The sequence below is a fragment of the Furipterus horrens genome, unplaced genomic scaffold (assembly GCF_987537825.1).
Source record: "Furipterus horrens unplaced genomic scaffold, mFurHor1.1.pri manual_scaffold_13, whole genome shotgun sequence".
Classification (NCBI taxonomy): domain Eukaryota; kingdom Metazoa; phylum Chordata; class Mammalia; order Chiroptera; family Furipteridae; genus Furipterus; species Furipterus horrens.
In genome coordinates, this window is record NW_028327183.1 from 54,015,233 (window position 1) to 54,029,749 (window position 14,517).

At 39.1% G+C, this 14,517-nt stretch overlaps 1 protein-coding gene across 1 annotated transcript; it reads right to left on the bottom strand.

Moving 5' to 3' along the window:
• Positions 1-546: 546 nt before the first annotated feature.
• Positions 547-10,385, bottom strand: LOC149995353 (uncharacterized). The gene is given in 5 exon segments (XM_090259464.1): positions 547-2,790; positions 2,792-4,470; positions 5,147-5,220; positions 9,511-9,606; positions 9,828-10,385. Coding segments are annotated over 5 exon segments (2,028 nt in total). The 5' UTR covers positions 9,973-10,385; the 3' UTR covers positions 547-2,756.
• Between the last annotated feature and the right edge of the window lie 4,132 nt (positions 10,386-14,517).

A 14,517-nucleotide genomic window follows, 5' to 3' on the forward strand; every position in this document is an offset into this window, starting at 1 on the left:
TATCACCTCTGCTTTCAGGGCATAGTGCTGGGGTTACAGCCTTTCGAGCCAATTGCTCCCGCCCCCAACATAATATGTAGAAACAAACACAGGGAAGCTGCTAAAATGGGGACACAAAGAAACACCGCCCAAATGAAAGAAAAGATCAAAACTCCAGAGATAAACAAAATGGACATAGCAATCTATCAGTCAAAACACTGGTGATAAGGTTGCTCAAGGAACTTAGTGAGGGCTTCAACAGTATAAAAAAGATCCAGTCAGAAACTAAGATACACTGAGTGAAATAAAGAACAATTTACAAAGAAACAAAGGGAGAGTGGATCAAGCTGATTTTTCTCTAAGGCAGCCCTTGAGCACCACTTAGGTCTGACCCAGGCCTAGGAGCCAAAAGCGCTGGGCCACCTATCTAAGGCCACCAGCCCCCACAGGTAATACTGGCACCGAGGAGTAACACTAAATCAACACAGGTGACTATGCTATTCACTCACCTTTCAGTGATGCAAGTTCAATCAAATCACTAAAAATAAGTCAAAAAATAAGTCTTCATTAAATTTAATGCTCTGTTTAATGAAGGACATTATCACATTAGTAAAAATACGTTTATCAAAAGAGAGAAAATAATTTTAAGTCACAGATCTTGTAAGGTCTACTATCCATATTTAACAAATTCTTACTCAATAACCACAATAGGGGAATCTCTCCTTTTATGTTCATTAGTATTTGCTTTCTATACTCACGTGCTCCTCTGTTGGGTGTATTGTTTACAGGGGTTATATTCTCTTGCTAAACTAATCCTTTTGTGATTACAAAATAAGTTATTTCTTTTTAGAGCCTGTTTTACCTTTTTTTGTTTGCACAAGTATGGAGACCACAGCATTTTAAAATTTCAAAGTGAATGAATTTCCCAAAACGGCATCTTTCTTTACTGGAGTTCCAATTTTAAAAGAAAAAGTAAACAATCATCAATTAAATAGCTAATATTTAAAAAAAAACAACTTTGCTTGAGTTACCCATGAGGCCTTCTCTGACTGGAGGACATGACAAAATAAGTTTCTGGGTACCTAAAAACTGCTCACATAGTGACTCCATTAAAGTTCCCTCTACCACACAGGTCAGCTCACTATTAACAAGGTCCATGAGACTTCCAGTTACCTGCTGGAGGACCTGACAAAATAAGTATGGGTAACCAAAAACTGCTCACATGGTGACTCCATTAAAGTCACCTCTACCACACAGGTAAGCTCACTATTAGCACGGTCCTTCTCACATCTATTATGTGTACACAGTCCACTATCAGATGTCTCAAAAGAACAGAATTCTCTGCAGAGTAGGTTTTTCTGGCGCCCAAAGGTAATGGTGAATATTTTTGTTTTTAATCTTTTCACTTCCACTGTGTCTTTTCATCTAAACTCTGTCTCTTGTAGACAGCATAATCTTAGCTCTTGTTCTATTTATTCACTGCCCCGTTTTAAGAAATATTTTAAATTATTTTTACAGAGGGAAAAAAGAAAAGAAGGTGAGAGAAACATAGATGTGAGAAGGAAATGTTGAAGGCTTTCCTCTCATATGTGCCCCACAGGTGACTGACCCTGCAACGCATGCATGTGCCCTGACCTGGAATGGATCCGGAGATCTTTTGCTTTGTGAGACATGCCCAACTGAGGACCATACCAGTTATGGCTACTTTCCCCTTCTCGGATTGATCATGTACTCTATTTACATTTAGGAGATTATTGATACATAGAGAGTAACTGCAATTTTTATATTGAGCCTAGGGCCATAGTACATGACTTTAACTTTCCATAAACATCCATAGATAGATCTGACAGAAAATCAACAAGAAAACAGTGGCCCTCAGTGACACAGTAGAAGATATTGATTTTGCTCATTTAGAAAATTGTATCCACAATCAAAAGAATACATATTCAGGACACAAGATAGAATGACCTCTCAACCTAGGGAAAATATATGCTTTTAAAAAAAATGAACACAATGTACAAACAATCAAAATCAGTGTAGGCAATATTTGCATCAAGACACCTCTTCAATGTTCCTAACTGGAGTACCTGGAAATGGAACAACTGTTATATAGCTGAGATTGTATTCCTATCAATGTTCTGGACCCTGCACTTTGTCCTGTAACAAAACTAAAACCATAGAGTCACTAGTCCTAGAAACAAAATAAATTCTGGTGTTGAATAGCGTTTGAAAATGGGTACAGCTTTTTCATTTTTTCCTTTGCTATGTTCTCTCCAGTATCAATTTTTAGATATTGACAAAGTTATGAAATAGGATTAAAAACTTTACCAAATTTGTTAAATTTTCAAGACTTCTCTTTAATATAAATTCTCTCATGTTGAATGAGGATTGAAAATCATTGATTTCTTAAATTCCTCACAGCATCAATTCCTCATGTTACTTAAGTATTGAACACAAGTTAAAAGCTTTGCCACATTCTCTATATTTGATTATCCTCTAGAATGAATACTCCCATGGTGGATAAGACCTACTGATGATTAAAAAGTTTGGCACTTAAAATTCATTTATATGGATTTTTCCAGTATGAACGACCTGATGTGTCATAAGTTTTGAGGAGTTAATAAAGGATCTGCCAAATAGTTCATATTTATAAGACCTCTCTCAACTATGATTACTCAGATGACAAATAAGGGCAGAGAAACACCTGAAGGCCTTCCAAATTCCCTACAACTACATGGCTTTTCATCTTTATGAATTTTCTGAGGATGAGTATGTTTTCAGGAGTCATTAAAAGCTTTGAGACATTCTCCACTTAGAAGGCTTCTCTCCAGTATGAACTTCCTGATGTTGAGTAAGGACACAAGAATCTCTAAAAACTTTGCCACATTCTTTACATTTATAAGCCTTCTCTCCGCTATGAATTTTCTGATGGCACTTAAGGGTTGAGGACTGGCGAAAGGCTTTACCACATTCTCTGCATTTGTAGGGCTTCTCTCCAGTATGAATATTCTGATGTTGACTAAGGGTTGAGGACCGGAGAAAAGCTTTACCACATTCTCTACATTTATAAGGCTTCTCACCACTATGAATTTTCTCATGTTGAATAAGGGTTGAGGACTGGAAAAATGCTTTACCACATTCACTACATTTGTAAGTCTTCTCTCCTGTATGAATTCTCTGATGTTGAGTAAGAGCCCACAGCCGTCGAAAGGCTTTGCCGCATTCCCTACATTTATAAGGCTTCTCTCCAGTATGTATATTCTGATGTTGAGTAAGAGTTGAGGACACGCTAAAGGCTTTGCCACATTCCCTACATTTATAAGGCTTCTCTCCAGTATGTATATTTTGATGTCGAGTAAGGGTTGATAACACCCTAAAGGCTTTGCCACATTCTCTACATTTATAAGGCTTCTCTCCAGAATGAATTTTCTCATGTTGAATAAGGGTTGAGGACCAGCGAAAAGCTTTAGCACATTCTCTACATTTATAAGGCTTCTCTCCAGTATGAATTTTTTGATGATTATTGAGAGCTGAGGAGGAGGGAAAGGCTTTACCACATTCTCGACACTTATGGGGCTTCTCTCCGGTATGAATCTTCTGATGTTGAATGAGGGTGGAGGACTGGCGAAAGGCTTTACCACATGTTCTACATTCATATGGCTTCTCTCCAGTATGAATATTCTGATGCTGAGTAAGGTTTGAGGAATGGGGAAAGGCTTTACCACATTCACTACATTTATAAGGCTTCTCTCCAGTATGGATTTTCTGATGCTGAGTAAGTCCCCAGGAAACTCTAAAGGCTTTGCCACATTCTTTACATTTATAAGGCTTCTCTTCAGTATGAATTTTCTGATGGCAAATAAGGGTTGAGGACTGACGAAAGGCTTTACCACACTTTCTACATTTATAGGGCTTCTCTCCAGTATGAATTTTCTGATGTTTAATGAGGGTAGAAGATTGGCGAAAGGCTTTACCACATGCCCTACATTTATAAGGCTTCTCTCCAGTATGAATTTTTTCATGTTGAATAAGGATTGAGGACCGGCAAAAGGCTTTATCACATTCTCTACATTTATAGGGCTTCTCTCTAGTATGCATTCTCTTGTGTATACCAAGAGTTGAGAACCACCTAAGAGACTGGCCACGTTCTCTACATATATGAGGCTTCTGTCCAGTATATAGTTTCTGATGCAGAGTAAGACTGAAAGGCCAATTATATGTTTTACCACATTCTTTACATTTTTGTTTTTCTCCAGTACACATTTCCTTAACTCCATTTAGATTAAGCATTTTACTGAGGACTTTCCCACATGGAAAACATTTGGAAACATCTCCCACATTGGGAATATTCTTTTCTTCAGTACTATTTGTAGATTCATTAAGTAATCGGACACATTCACTTAGTTTGCTGGACTTCTCCACAAAAGGTATAACCTGATTTGTGTAGCGAATTGACATTTGGTCAAAGACTTTTCCGACGTTACAACGGTTCTGTGGAAGATAAGTATTCTTATATTTGTTACGATTTGATTTGTGGTTAATTTCAAATTTTCACTTCATTGATAACATCTCTTTTCATTACATGTATTCTGATGGTTATCAATGAAGACACAAAGGCCTTTAGGGCCACCTATAACTTCATTATACATGCAAACTTATTCCCAAATAACTATTCTCTGAACTATTAAACCATGGTGGTTGAATCATAAATACCCACCAATACCATAAAATTTTAATACTGGAATAAAAGAAATAATTATTTCTCAGTGAATAATAATAATTCCTTAATTAAGGGAATGCCAAATTGATCACATTTATATTTTATATGTGCATTAAATTCATTAAATTTTACAACTGTTGAAAGTTTAATCCCACTGTCCATTTAAGACAATTCAAATAATTATGAACACTATGAATTATAAGAGTTCATAGATTTTCCAGATAGCTTCGGAAAAATATAAACACTTAGAAAATTGTTTTCGGGCTCCACATTTAGAAACACATTGGTCTGGAAATGTAACTGTCTTAAACTAAGAACTTCCCCAAATGTGTTCTATCTTTAACCTCTGGATAACAAGCATTATGAATAATTATCCCATTTTAACATTTTTCTTCTTCTTTATCTGCCTTTCATTACATTATCAAAGGCACACCTTTGATATCTTACCAGTATTATTTTAGAGAAAAAATCTCCTATTCCTGGCTTTCGCAACAAGGCCTGCTTGTCTTCAGATGATAGAGCTGAAAGATACAAAATAAAGATTCACAGGTATAACACTTAGGTATGTTGAAGTTGAGCAATTATTGAATATATTACAATTGTGAGTCCTTCAAAACAAGACCAAAAAAGAAACAATGAGAAAAACTCAATCAAAAGGCACCAACAGTCACTTACATTTGGCAACCATACAAATCAGCACCCATGACACACAATGGCCATATTATAAAAATTCTCCCTATTCCCAGTTTTCATTCTGGAGAAATGGAGGGTACAATGGGTTCAATGATCCTGATATTTATGAGTGTCTTTGAAATATGTTTTTCTAGTTTGCATAACAAGAGTGCTCAAACCATGTCAATAAATGGAGAATGTATTATATTACATACTACAAAGAAGAGGAGCTGACCCAACAACACAGAAACTGTAGGCTGAAGACTGATATCAAGCAAACAAAAAAAGTCTGGATTGCGGTCCAGGTCCCCAGTTGGGGGTGTGAGAGAGATCTGATAGCTGTCTCTCTCACACATTCACGGTTCTTATCCTTTCTTTCTCCCTCCCGTCCTCTGTCTCTAAAAGTAAATAAATAAAATCATTAAAAGAAATAAATTAACAAACAAGATTGGCAAGGATGTGAAGAAATAAGAACTCTCATGCACTGTCAGTGAGATTTAAATAAACTGGTGCAGATACTACAGGAACAAGATGAACATTTTTCAAAAATTCCCAAACAACTACCACATAACACAGTAATTCCATTTCTGGGGAGTCATCCAAAGCATACAAGAACACAAATTCAAAATGGTATATATGTCACTATATCCACTGGAGCATTATTCACATTAGCAAAGATAGAGAATCCAAAAAAATGACCATTGTTATTACTGTACCAAACCTCTGGAATACATTAGGAAATTTTATTTTACTTGATATATGATGTCAGAAAAGCTCTACCTCAACTGGTCTCCTTAAAGCCATGACTCATTATGCATTTACCTCAAAAACTAAATAAAACTACAAATTGAGAATGAAACAAATTAATTTTATATGCTTTACATTTTCTCAAGACAAATTCTTTACCCACTTTCTTTTTCAATCTGTACTGTTAGGACTTCAATTCCCATGCCTCAAATCAATCTTTAAGGAATTAAAGAAACAAGCAAACAAAAAAGTGATCCTCATCATGACAAAACAATAGAGAAGCCATGAGCTGGAAAAAATATTTGTAAAAGACAACATGTACAGGAATGTTACAGAAGACATACAAAGATGTTTTCAACCTCAACAGTGTAAAAATACACACCTGACTAAAAATGGACAAACAGCTTAACAGAAAGCACCTTACATATAGATTAAAAATTAGTATCTACGAACACCCTCAACACCTTATATCACTGAGGAAATGTACATTAAAACAATGAAATTATACAAACAGAACATCCATGCAACACTAAACCCCTACTGCAAAGGGAATCCAGAACCCTGACAACAGCAAACGTTGCTGTGGATGTGGATCTATTGGAACTGTCATTCATTGCTGGTGAAAATGTAAAATGCTGCAGCCCCTTGGGAAGAGTCGGAGGATTCTCACAACTAAAAATAAGGGAGTGACTGGGTAGAGGAGGGGAAAGGGAAAAGAATTGGCACAACTGCTATAGCTTACATTATAAAGTATTTTTTTAAATATCTAAATAAACACTTTGTGATATAATCAAGTAATGTGATCCTTCGTGTTTAACCAAATATCTAAAAATGTTTACCTACACAAAAGCCTACTGCTGACTATTTATAGAAGCTTTATGTAGATATCCAAAAATTGGAAGCAACAAAAATATCTGTCCCCAGGTAAAAAGATAATAAACTGACACATACGATGAAATATTACTCAAAGATATAAAGAAACTTAGGCATGTATGTCTCCTGACAGGTAATTAAACAAGCAACCTTTGTTTCGGGACAATGCCCTACCAAATGAGCCACATAGGTAATGGTGGTTTTTAACAAAATTTAAAATAAAAAATAGTATCTAAAAGATAGTTGCCCTGGCTGGTGTGGCTCAGTGGATTGAGCTCAGCCCTGCAAACCAGTCACTGGTTCAATTCCCAGTCAGGGCACATGCCTGGGTTGCAGGCCAGGTCCCCAATTGGGGTCATGGGAGAGGCAACCACACATTGATGTTCCTCTCCCTCTCTCCTTCCCTTCCCTTTCTCTAAAAATAAATAAATAAAACCTTGGAAAAAAAGATAGTAATAAAACTTTACAAAATTTACAATCAGTTTAGTAAAGTTTTTACCTCTCATAAACGGAACATAAATTCAGCCATGGAAAGAGGTAAAATTAACATTATTTCCAAAACAAACAAGACCAATCAACAATTGACAACCAAGCACATAAAGAAACAAGTTAAGTCATAAACAAAGTAGGATAAGAAACACACAAACGTGCCCATTAATTTTAATGGCAACTGACTTATGGCTGATACGTAGTTGATTAAGTCGCAAAATTTCTTAAATGTACTGAGTCCAAAACTATCATTCACATGCCTAAGGTGTAAATAAAAACCAAAAACGCAATCAACTATCTTTGGGGAGCCTATCACAGAAGAGGAAACATACTGGAATCCCAGTGGGAACTGTGGCTGAGTGAAACTGATGGATGCTAGAATCAAGGTCACACACAACCTACTGGGACTTCCTCACTCTGAACTCACAATTTTGCGTGAGGACCAGAGCTTTAAAGATCCCAGGGACAAACACAGAGCAACTGAATTGTATGACTTCAGCACAAAGGCTGGAGGGGCAGCCTTCTCCCTCACATCAGTCCTGGAAGAGGCTATTATTCCCGTGCTGAGCCCTCCACACCACAGAGGTAGCAGGAAGGTGCCATGTGTGAGTCCCCAACTTCCTGGATAACACTGTAGCCCCATCCTACTGATTCCGCAGACCCTGCCCACAACTTGACAGCGCACCCAAATTATACCCAGTGGCTTTTCCATATAAATGGCCTCTCTTGCCTCATGCTTTAGACTCTCCTTAATCTCAGAAACAAATGGCACCTGCACACCTCATACCTCTCACTCAGCGGCCCTACAAATGTCACTAGCCACAGCTGTACTTGGATCACGTCTCAGCCTCTTCTGGCCTCCTCCACACCAAATACAAGTAGGAGCAACTGCATATTGCACTGTAACTGGTGCTGGGTAGCACCCAGCAATTCATAGGTGGTGGCTGACCTTGCACCTGAAGAGAAAACCTAGAGCCAGTGCACCCCGTGGACAGCTTAGGACCACGTAAGATTACAACCCTACCGCTTCTACAAGTGACACACTCACGGGCTCAGCTCCGTGAGCACCAAACTGTTTCTTAACATTTTCCTAAATATGAAGTGCCTAATAATTCTGTAACTCATTTATTACCAAAGGAGTATAATCAGGTATGTTGTCTCAGTACTTGTTAATACAAAGCAGAAATCTGACCAAGGTGTAATCACAAAGTGAAAACACATCAGGCACAGCACCAGGCATCATTGGACTGAACCAGAGAGAATGAAAAATGAGAGTGATCAAGAAATCAGGTTCATCATAAACACCTGCCTACATGGTGTGTCTAAGGTCGCCTATGGCTGTAATTTATTGAAGAACTCTGTAAGGTAAGGGGATACATTAAACAATTCTACACAAAGAAACTGGAGTATACAGAATGGAGATTTCCTACGTCAGTTCATACAAAGCAAAACGACATTGTGAAGGGCAAGAAAAAACTGGATTGTATCATTTTGGGGAGGTGTATTGGGTTGCGATGAAATCACTGAATCTAAACTTAAAGGCTCGTAGGATTAGAAATTATATACCAGAATACATGATACCTGTCCCCAAGGTTTCTGGGATTTCTGCGACAAATTCCCGGACCTCAAGCACTTCCTTCATAAACTCCATTCATGAGACAAAAACAAAACTTAAAACAACTAATGCTTAACTTACAATTTTAAAGGAACATGCAGATTTCCCCAGGTCCTCAATACAGGGGAAGGGGAGCCAGACCATGTTAGGCCTTAGGGTCGAAGGCAAAGTCTTTGGCCCCAAGTGCTAATGGGATGACATAGGTCACTGGAGTAGAACCAGAGACTCAAGATGATATACAAGCAACAGACATGCTGGACACCAGTTGGCCCTCTATGACACCAACAGAAATCAACCGGGGCTTTTCAAAATCCTTTGCAGTTAAGCCCAGTTCAGAAAACAAACATTATGTCCAGCATCTTCTGTGAACTTTGGGACTCTCACCTGTGTCATCTGCTGTCCCATTCCCACCTACCTGAGTGGCCACATATTGTTGTTTTCCTGCAAACAACCCAGTGTTCCTTCATCTGTTCCAAAAAGATGACCAGGACTGGCTTAGGGAAAACATGACCTGTGCATAAAAGAAATATTCGTTGTGATAGAGATTCTCCAATTTATAATGCAGTTTGTGCTCAAGTAAGAAGACTGGTACAATAATTGTAACGTTCAGTGTCTCCCTTGAGAGAAGGAATCTGAAACCATACAACCCGGAAGTACCCAACAAATGTTAACTAATAAAGAAAACGAAACCCTGCAACTGGAGTGGGAAATTCGAAAGAAACTCATCCTCACCCACGGAGACCAGGTTCGTGTAGTTCTCCAACATCACATCCACGTACAATTTCCGCTGAGCTGGGTCCAGGCATTCCCACTCCTCCTGAGAGAAATCTACTGACACATCCTTGAACATAAAAGGTCCCTGAAAAACAATACACATGTACTAGGGAGCCACCAAGAGTTAATAACCTGTCGCAGTGTGAAAACAGTGTTAGAAGTGGGTTGAACATAGGAGAGTACACCGACTCATCCAGTAAGATCATTCAGTGTTGTTTTTGTATCATTCACAATATGATCAATTGTGTATGTTGCTCAGCAGGAAAAGGCATGACGAGTTGGAAGTGTAAATCCTTCTTGACATTTAATCCAGACAACAAAGAACTGCACATTTTAAAAAATGCAAATTCTGATTTAGAAGTTCGAGGGATTGGCCTGTGTTTCCACATCTGTAACAAGCTCACTTTTTAATAGTGATGCAATTGTCTCTGGTCCACGTGCCACACTTCTGAATAGCACAAAATGGAAAACAGAAAATAATTCACACACAATTTTGTATTAAAGGACTTTTACACAATGTACGCTTCTCAGGTGAGCCACAATATTACTTAAAAATTTAGTGAAGGTAATCTTAGAACAACATTCATCTTCCTATAAGAACATTTTCTAAAACATAGAGTAAAACATAGACCTTGAAGATTCACTCCAAACTTGATCTAAAATGTTTCAAAAAACAGAGGCAAAACACATAAAGACACCTCGTGGACGTTCATCAGTTTCTGTAACTGAGAACAAAAACATTTTAAGAAAGATCGCTAAATAGCTCAACTGTTTATACTTTATGCACACAACAGATATACATATCGAAAGTAGGTACAAAAGAAAGTGACAAAAACCAGAATTTTTATGTCAATGAAATTAACATTATTTTGTGATTCTGTAAATCTCACAGATCATCTTATAACTTTTGTTTTAAAAAACAATAAAAAGAGGAATGAATAAAATGACAAAAAACAAAATAAACCTAATGTTTATTAGTCTTTTATTTCTTTTAAATTTTTGGTGTATCATAAATGGAGAGTTATAGTTTAGAAATTTAACAGAATGCAACATACATTATATGACATTTGTAAACTTTCTTGACAACACAAAAAGTGATAATGTGAGAATGTCTGTGACATGAGTATGGAATATAACAAAATTTATAGGAACAAAGCCTGACTGATTAAATCCTCCAGAGCAAAAGCCAATGATGTCTAGGAAATAAAAATAGGGCCTTCATTTTCTAAAACAAACTGAAACTAAAAACAGGGATGGGGGGGTTTCAGATTAAATATGTTTTTTCCCCCAAATCTCTCAATAATTCCCTACCACAGCCCTGTTAATGATGTAGGAAAACTATTCACTATCGGTGATGACGCCACATCAGTCAAAGGAATATCAGGTGGACTGGAACAATGGCTATCAGGTGACTGAGGCACACAGAAGGACTTGTAATCACTGCTGTGACATTACTGAAAATAAAAATAGGAAAGAAAAGAAATCATTGCCCTGGTTGGTGTGGCTCAGTAGACTTAGCCTTTGCCTGCAAACCCAAAGGTCATTGCTTCAATTTCACTTCAGGGTACAGGCCAGGTCTCTGGTTGAGGTCATGTAAGAAGCAATCAATCCATGTTTCTGTAGCACATCAATGTTTATCTCCCTCTTTTTCGCCTTCCCTTAACCTTCTTCAAAATATTCTGTTTTCATCTTTTAAAAATATCTGAAAAGCTAAAAAATCATGTGAAAAGGTTCACAAATAAATTTTTTCAAATATCAATGCACATGACTCCCATGTCTTGAACACAAACACTGTAGTACATTAAAATAGCAAGATTTTACCAAAAGAGTGAGCTACTCACTTCAACCGACTCTTCCTCAAAACTTGCTGAACCATCATGACCAGTAAAATGAGCATTTTTTAACCATGTTCAACAAAGCTCATGCTACAGCCACATGAACCTAAAACCTACATTTCACTCTTCATTCATTCCTGAGAGCTGAGCCCGTCCCAACAGGGGTGCTGACATGGGTGCCTCCCTAAGTAAATCTGTCAGAAACGGGATGATTTCAGTAGTTGAATGTAGTTAATTCAAGGCCGTAATTCTTCATGGCCTTGGGAAACTGGATAAAGATAATGCAGGCAAGGCTCTGGGACAAATGGGAAAATATATAAACTGCTGACTGTTACAATCATAAGACAACACGGAAAAACTAAGTAGACGAAAAACCCTCACTAGGCAAGATAATCAGAAGCAGAGAAATACAGTTTGTAGGTTCTAAGCCATTGATGTTCGGAAGAAAAGCAAACACAGCCTCTGACCCAGGACACATCATTTACCTGAGAAGCAGCCATGGCGCCCTGCTCCTGCTCCTGCTTCGGGCTATTTTCTAGGGGATGATATGCTGTAAAGTCACACAGGCATTTGAGAGTGTGCCTTCAACGGTTTCTGCACAGCCCCTCAATCCTCTTCCAGGAAACTCACATGCAGAGGGACCTGAAATGCTGGAAATGTCACCATCCCCTGTCCTTTGTGACAGGAGCATCAGGAACAGTAAGCTCCTACATGGAGACCACACTGGCAGTTTTAACTTTCTTCCTTCCAGGTGCCCTCTCCCCTCACAGAGGCCCACAAACCCAAAGAGCAATGAGAACGTGTGCTACTCTCCTGAACCCCAACCCAGCAGAGCACCCTGCTGCCTCCCCTGACCAAAGCCTGCTCCCCCCTCTTACAAAGGCATGTTGGCATACCTTTCCTTACCTGCCCCTTCCCTTCCTCCCTATAGGTAAGCTTCTCCTATCTTTCTGCTAAGTCCTGTTTTCTGTAGCACTGGGACAGACATATGAGACCCAGCACACCTCAGACCCCTGGGTACTGTGAGGACTTTGACAAGAAACTTATAAAAAAACAGACTTCCTGGGAAAAACAATTTTCTTCTTTGCCAGGAAATTACAACGACTTATTTTCAAAACATAAAAATGATAAATGCAATTTTGATGTTGAAAAGTTAAAAAAAATATTACACAATGAAATAACGGGCTTTCTGGGAATCATGTGTCAGGCCAATTCAGTACTTCCTTTTATATTTTCAGAGAATGGATAAGAGAGACTTGAGGGGAAGAGCTGCTTTGTGGCCCAGTCAGATTCAACAAATCATATAAAGGGAAGGAAAAAGCTGCTGAACATTAGATGAACTCTTAAAACTATGTTCTGACTGTAGTAAGATTATAGACATCCTTACTAAGTGCACAGTGAAATAGCCTGATATTATTTAATAAACACCAATAAATGTTCCATCATATGATCAACAGTAGAAAGGATACAGGGCTCAGAATTTAAGCCTGATACTATATAATCAAAAGGGAAACTATGTACAATTTTTTACTAAATCCAAGTTTTGCTGTGACTGGTGTGACTCAGTGGGTTTAGGATCGTCCTGCAAACTAAAAGGTTACAAGTTCCATTCCAGAAACAGCCATATGCATGGGTTGCAGGCCGGGTCCCCAGTTTGGGGTGGCTAGAGGTCACTGTTTGATGATTGTCTCATACATTGAAGTTTCTCTCCGTCTCCTTCTCCCACCCTTTCCCTCTCTTGAAAATAAAACATATATATAAAATCTTTTAAAATGTACGTATCAGCAATGCTTATTTTAGAGATTAATGACTACTTACAGAAAAGTTATTGAACAGACTAAAATTTATCTAAATCTTTTATAAAAATATATTCTAAGTGAGAAGTAGAAGGAAAAAGGGAAATACAATAGAGAAGTAGGGGAGACCAATGGTTTTAATATTCCTGGAAGTCATTATGTGGTAACAAACTCGGTTATTCAGTTCCAGGGTACCTCCGTCTGGCCATTCAAGGAAATGAGAAAGGAGCCATGACTGGCCGACCAGTCTGTGCCCTTGAGTAAATGAGGGTTGCAATTGAAAGCAAATAATAAAAAAAGTCACCATATAAACTGGAGGTTTGTATTTCTTACTCAAATGTGTTTAAGTGAAACACTTCAGCAAATGTTACATATTGGCAGATTAAAAAACCATAAGGGGACATCTCACAACTTAATCACCCAGATCCCACAGCCCATCACTCATCCACATTTGGGTTCCCCTTCTTCCCACTACTGTGTTTATGTGTAAGGATGCGTTTCTGTCTCTTCCCCGTTTCCCTGCACTTTTGTTCTTTCCTGGATTTCCCCTCCCCCCTCCCCTGCTCGTTCTCCCCTCTTCTCTGTTCCCGTCCCTACACCTGTTTCGTGAAAGGACGGAAACCTATTTCACCTTCACTTACTCTACTCCCTGATCTGATGGCTCCGCTCCCATCTCCATGCAACCTGCGTCCCTCCCCTCCCCCCGCACCTGTGTCCTCTCTGCGGCCGCTGTGAGTCTTCCCGTCACCCCCCCACCCAGCTCAGTGACTTCAGCGCTGTTTCTCCCTCTGACCCGTGACCCCAAACCCCGTTCCCGCCCCCGCTGTCGCGCCCCCAATCCCCTCAGAACCCCTCCCTCCGTCCGAGCGCCTCGCCCTGTGCCGCCCCCACGTCTGCGCACAGGCCCCCGCCCCGTCAGCTCCCCGCGTCTCCCCGGGGCCCCTCCGTGTCCCCGGCATCTCTCCCGCCCTCCTCCCCGGCTGCCCCCCTCAGTGACCCCTCCCTCCCACGGCGCTG